General features: G+C 40.8%; 1 protein-coding gene across 1 annotated transcript; it reads right to left on the minus strand.

The window, feature by feature from the left end:
* Positions 1-249: 249 nt before the first annotated feature.
* Positions 250-3,376, minus strand: LOC131017831 (putative disease resistance protein RGA3). The gene has a single exon (XM_057946568.1). It carries the CDS (start codon positions 3,343-3,345, stop codon positions 460-462), a length of 2,886 nt encoding a protein of 961 aa, XP_057802551.1. The 5' UTR covers positions 3,346-3,376; the 3' UTR covers positions 250-459.
* Between the last annotated feature and the right edge of the window lie 3,644 nt (positions 3,377-7,020).

Raw genomic sequence — 7,020 nt, forward strand, 5'->3', positions numbered from 1 at the left:
CCTTTGCCTTTTTAACAGCTTCATTGTCTCTAATTGGACCATTCTTAGTTGGCTATAGGTCCACCACTAATTTGTGCAGGTATTACTAGAAAATAATAGTATTTTTTTTAGGTAGTATTATTAATTTATTGGTATGCATATGTAAGAAAAATGATATTGCTACAAAAATGTCCGTTGCTTGTATGCATTTCGACTGTCAACATAGTACCTAAAATATATGCAGAAAATGTCGATGCATGTACGTAATATATATATGTAAACATATTAGACTTACTATGAAGAAAGTTCATACAAATATACAATACTCCATGCAATCAAATGGGGATTCTCTAAAGTATAACATCCCCAAAAATCAAAAGTAGAATCTGTTCTGCCAATTTGAACTCGTGAGAGATGAACAAATCTACTAAAACAAGTTAGAATTCGAAGAAAAAAAAAAGCAGAGGGAGAATACAAGAACTATCTCAGGCGAAGGCGTGGATTATGGTGAGATATGGATTTCCAGGCTGAAGCGTTGATGTCCCCGTAGCGCTGTATCAGCATCTCTGAACCAGCAATATCCAACAACTCCAACGACGACGCCTTATGTAGAAGGCGATGTGGTAGCGCAGCCAACTCGGAGCAGAATCTGATAGCCAACTCAGTAAGACAAGGCATTATCAAGTGTTCCTCTTGGGCAGGGGTTATGTCTTCCCACTCCCTCCAGTTCTCACATCCCTTGATTATCAGTTTCTTCAATTTCGGGAAGGCAACAGCGTTAGGAGATGAAGTGTCCTTATCTCCTGTTCCCAACAGCTGTGGCCCCAGAGTTACCAATCTGTACATGTCACGGACGTCAATCTCCTCCAGGCAGGGCAACTTTCCAAGAGGTGGCAAACACGGCGTGTTTCTGAAACTAGTGAGCGCAATGGACCTCAGTTGGTTGAAGGGAGAGGAAATCCAATCGGGGAATTTGGTGCCGTCGTAGAAAAATATTGAGAGGTGTCTGAGGTTTGGATGTGGCTCAAGGGCGTCCATTACACCCTCAGCCATCTGGATGGTAGATGATGATATCGCAGTCTCAGTCAAGAACTCCATACGGAGTGCTTGAACGTGTTTCTTCTGCTTCAGCTCTGCTTCTCGGGCATCCTCCACCATTTCAGCTGTGCCCAAATTTATTTTGAGCTGTAGAGATCCACTAAGGAGGTTTAACTTGTTCAGCAATCTCATCCTGTTCCCACCACTTCCCCAATTGAATTCACTCAATCCACGAAGACCGGTTAACCTTGCTAGACTCTGAGGTAACTGCATCACAGAATACATATTGTGGAGGTGCTTGAGGTTGATGAGCTTATCCACCCCTTGAGGAAGTTGGGAGAGATCAATGCAGCCCTCAACATTCAAGGTTCTCAGTTCAGGCAAGGCGCATATGCTCTCTGGCAACTCCAGCAGCTCTCGGTTATTGCTCAAGTCCAAGTGTCTCAACTTAATCAGATTCCCGATTTGTCTTGGAATTGCTTTCAGGCTGCAAGACCTTAGGAAAAGAGTTTGCAAGTAATAAAGCTTACAAATGTTCTCCAGATCTTCATTGTATAAAACACAATGATCTATAGACAACCACTTCAAGTGAATCAAATTCTCTATTCCGCTTGGAAAATCATTCCAAAGTCCTAACACTCTAAGGTTTGTGAGGCAGTTACAAAGACTCGGGATAGACCTTTTGTCAAAAATCAAGCTCCGATAAGCTTTGGCCTGAGCTATAAATGGGATACAAACTTTGCAAGTTGTTGTCTTTATTTCAGAGGCCTCCATTCTGCTGCTAGCATCCCTAAGAAACTGAGCAAATTCATGCACTATGTCGTGTATCTTAAAGGACTCTATCTGCCCATCTTCCTCAAACTCTTGAACTAGGAATCGCCTAGCTAAATTTTTGAAGCACTCTTGCCCTATGAGTTCTAAATTATCCCCGCCACCCTCTGCACTGGAGCTCAAATAACCTAGTGCCATCCATATTCTTATCACTTCTTCCACACGAATCTTCTCATCTTTAGGGAAGAAAGCGCAATAAGAAAAGCAACGCTTGTGCATTGGGGATAGTTCATTGTAACTCAAAAGAAGATGTGGGAAAAGCTTCTCTTTCACTTCTTTGAATTCCCACACTTGACTCGTTAATACATTCTCCCACTCGGCCAACGTGTCCTTGAAACGCAGGAGGCTTCCCAGAGTCTTTGCAGCAAGGGGCAAACCATTGCATTTACGAGCTATTTTCTCACTCACATCCTCAAACCCTTCCATGCTCCTTCCGGAGAGCGCTGTGTGCTCTAATAACAGCCTACATTCGTCTTCTGAAAGGAGCCCTAGACGATAGATGTCATGATCCATTGTGCCCATGATTTTGGCAACATTTTCATTTCTTGTTGTCACCAAAACTGTGGTGCTTGCTCCACCACATTTAAGAGCATTCTTCAAGGGCTCCCACTTGTCATATTCTTCTGTCCAAACATCATCCAGGACCAACAGAATTCTTTTACCTGCAATCAATTCTACCAATCTTTCAAGTGTGGCTTCCAATTGATTGGAAATGCTAATTCTTCCCTTTCCCATACTCTCTATAATCCCTTGGGCTATTTTAGCCACATCGAAGGGATCTGAGACACACACCCAGATTCTCAAATCAAAGCGACCTTTTACTCGATTATCATTATAGACAAGTTGAGCAAGAGTCGTCTTTCCAAGACCCCCCGCCCCCACTATCGATACAATTCTAAACCCTAATTCCTCGCCCAAAACAACTTTGCTCACTACAATAGCCGTATCATACTTTCGACCTTGGAGTTCAGATGAGTCGAATCGAGAAGTAGATTGAACCCTCCAATTAGCGGCAAGTTGAGAAATGGTAAAATGAAATTGGCTTTTCTCCTTAAGAGTCTCATTGAGTTTATCTTTCAGATACTCGACTTTCATGGCAATATCACGACGAAAAACAACATTCCTGAAGCATAAACAAGAAGGTAGGAGGGAGGGGAATACCTTGTGCTTAGGAGTAGCGGCAACTTCCATGGTATGTTGAACAAGAGCGTAGCACCACTCCTCCAAAACGTCCTCCATTTCGTAAGACGTTTCTTCCAGCCTCAATACCCAGTTACCGATTGCTTTGTCCTCATATCTTCTCCTCTCAGCGTCATCTAACTCATTTCTCAGCCCCTTCAGACTGTCCGAGAGATTCCGAAGCTCCTTCTCCACGCCTCTCACCAATTTTATTTCGCTCTTAATATGCTCTTTCGCAATCTGTATCAGCTGCTCTGCTACTGATGAGATTATCGCATCAGCCATGATGATTTGATATTCAAGAAACACCGAGTTCATTCAGATCTACAATAAACGGTTTGTGGGACAACTGAATAATTATCATGGATGCCTTTACAGACTTTTTATTGACTTGATAGTCTTGTCATCATTCGCAAGTTTGATAGTGAGCTTTCTTTTTCTTCATAAAAATGTCTCTACTTTATGTGACAGCCATAAATTGAATGGCCTACAATCGCACAGTAGGGCTACTCATTCAAAAAAGAAAGAAATTAGTACCAACGTTCCTCTTGAGAAATGATAGCATCAACTAAAAGTAATTTATGGAATTTGAAGAATAATTTATGTTATCAGAAACCTTAAACGAGGCATGATCAAATTTGGAATTGATATTTTAGTTTACTAAGTGACGTGTCAAGTAAAGCAAAGGTTGTAATACACGTGTCACTCAAAGCAGATACGTATGTATACATTCACTGATTCCTGGTTTTCCTATAAATTCATTTAGAAGAAGAAATTTTCAGATTATATTGAAACACGATGTTGCAAAGCAGAAGATCTCTTCTCTACCAAGCCAATTCCTTCATTCGTTCCAATCCTCTCACATCCATTTCCCACAAAAATCAGGTATACTATCACCATATACAATTTCTTCATTTAGTTTCTTAATTTGCAAAATCACCCTATTTCTATCCAATTTATTTTAATATAGAAATGATTGTTGCTGAATACACAAACTTTTAATTGATTTTAATTTTATACATGAATTAAAAATTCTATTTCTATGTATATAAATTTTTACTATTTGAATTTTTTTCGTTCACGAAAATTATACTATAATTTCATATTCGTCCGTCCATAAAAATATAACACATCTATTTTTAGTAGTAGGCTTAAGAGCACTTCCAGCAGATCACCTAAATGCATCACTAACTCTAAATTTAGGCTAAAACAATTGAAAATGAGATAGAAAAATGCATCCAGCAGATCCCCTAAATTGGATGGGGCCCACAAAAAATTTTACACCCACCTAAATTCAATCTTAAATTTACACCCACCCTAAATTTATTTTAAGCTTATAATTAGTAGGGTCCACTCATAATTATTGTTTTTATGTAGAAAATAGGAGATCTGGTGTATGCATTTATAAAAGGGTCAAAATTTAAAATACCCACCTTCATAACTTATCTATCAAAAATACCCACTTTCACAAAACACATATCAACCATATCCAACTCATAATTAATGACAAAACTACCCTTCAACAAATCCTCAACCTATTCATCATCATTTTATTCCATGTTCAAATTATAACAAATCTATAAAGATATTATCAGGCCCAACATGCTTCCGTAACACTTCAAAATAATTCAAAACATAAATCAATAGTATACCTTTCGTCGACTGGTCACCTTCAGGAGCTCTTATCGCGTTTTACGGACTTCTTTCCTCCTCGGCCTTCGTCCAACCACACACTCGCAAGTGATGGTTGCAACTTTCTTCCTTCACTGTGTTCCGGCTTTCGCCGAATGGTCACCTTCAGGAATCAGTTTCCCTCATTCACTGTGTCTCGACGTCTAGTATTTTTGTTGATAAATGAAAAGAAAATATTTTTACTCAACCCGGAATAGTTGGACAAAAACTAAAAGTTTATAGAGGAATTATATAATAATTAATTTATTTCATAAAATTCTCCCAAGGGAGGAGACAAACTTGTTTAGCTACTCATAGTAGCTAATACTTGTGTACATAAAATTAAAAAAAAAAAACTAAAACTAAAACGAAAAACTTTGAAAACAAGAAATTAAAAAAAAATACAAAGATAATTTTTCTAGAGAGAGGAAGTGGTGTGTGAAAATGTGTTGTGATTTCCGGATGCCTTCATCTCTCCAGCACTTGGGTTTATATAGAGGTTTGAACCCCTCTATTATTGCTCGGTTGTTGGCCTCGGATTCCATCTTCGTGGTCAGCTCTTTTGAATGTGACTTCCACCTTCTTTTGTCGGCCTTGATTGCCGACATTTGTTAGTGTCATCACATGGTGCTGGGCCCTTGTTTTATCGCTTTGTGATAATGCTGGTAGGGGCCGGCTGCTTTTTCTTTCCACTCACGTTTGTCCTAGAGCGTTTGGTGAGTGGTCCTCCTGTCATTCCACCCACTTTTGTCGTTTCTTTTGTGGGTGCGATCCTTGCTGTGAATCACATGATTCACTTTGCTTTGTCGGCCACCTTACTTTTTTGGTGCCCGAGGGGTTCTTCCCTTTGGAGTCTGATGCTCGTCATGTTCATCAGACCGGAACCTCCTTCTGTCAGGTTTCGGGAAGAAACCTTTGCCGAATTCTGGCTCCTTCTGCGACGAACATTGATCGCAGACTTTCTCGATCCAATGGCCCAGATGAGCCATATTGCAGAATTTGCGACGAGTCTCCTTGCTCCCCGCTATCCTGTTTCCCCATAACGTTTGCCTTTTATTCTCGAAGGATTTTTCGGCAAACTTGGTTGTTGTTCCTGTCATTGTGTTAACCAGGAACGTTCCCAGATCTGAACTTTGAAAGAACTTGAATCTGGACTTCATTTTGTCCATCTCTGTGAGACAGACCCATAGACCCCATGCTCGTCTCGTGGAGATTTGATCCTCCTTGAATGTTGAGACGATTGCGGCCTGAAAATCGGGAACTTTGATTCGGTTCAAGGCTCCCGTATCAGGTCTCCGAAGCTTGATGAAGTGGAAAGCTTCATGGACTCCTTTTCCAATTGGTTCTGGTGCTGCGCTAAAGAAGTACAGTTCCAGAACATCTCCCCGTTTAAGGGACTCGTTGTTTTCCCATGCCTCAAACACCGTTCTTTGGATCCATTTGGGTAGACCCTTGATCTCGTTGAAGGCTGGAGAGGTGGTATAAACTGAGGCCAACGCCCCAAACTCATACCATTCCTTGACGTCGTTTGGATTGGCTCCTGGAGTCGTCCAAACTCTGGGATATTTTCCTGCAACATCAACCCGGCAATTTCCCGGATTAATGCCTTTTCTTGTGAGAAGTTTCTCCCACCTGTCTTGATACATCTGCCAAGAAGGAGAAATATCAATAAAATCAGTATCAACCTTAACTTGGCCTGTCATGGGCCTAAGATTGATCTCTTCCTCTTTTACCCCAGAGGTGGAGGGTTGACATGTTGATTCAGGGTGTGACCCCTTAACAACATCTTTTCCTTTGGGCTCCGGCTGTAAAACCATCGCCTTAGGACTTGTGCTAGGGGTACTTGAATCCCCTGCTACAGGTAATCCGCCCTGTACGGAAAGCATTGCTTTAATCCGATTATCTCGGATAACGCGCAAGAGCGGCTTGTTGAGTGCCTCCTGAAGATTGAACATCTTCATGAAGCAAGCATCGATTTGGTTGGATACTTGGGCTTCGTCAGCCGCTTGTATCTTTCCCGCTTGTTTAGTGTGTAGAACACACTTTTGCCATTCTTGTTGTAGCAGCTCTAGACTTTCAAAGAGCTGCCCCTGTATTGCCTCGATGGCCTCCACTTCAGGGAGCTCCATCCCTTGTAAGGAAATCTGCAAGAACATTCTGATCAGATTTCAGGATGACAATATCATAATCATAATATTGGCATTCTGCTTGCCACCTAAGTAATCTAGCCTTTTCAGGTTTAGATTCAATCTTTTTTGTTAAGAAAGCTTTAACGTTAGTGTTATCAACTTTCAAAACGAATTTTTTAGCGAGTAAGAAAAG

This window comes from Salvia miltiorrhiza, chromosome 3, assembly GCF_028751815.1.
Source record: "Salvia miltiorrhiza cultivar Shanhuang (shh) chromosome 3, IMPLAD_Smil_shh, whole genome shotgun sequence".
Taxonomy (NCBI): Eukaryota; Viridiplantae; Streptophyta; class Magnoliopsida; order Lamiales; family Lamiaceae; genus Salvia; species Salvia miltiorrhiza.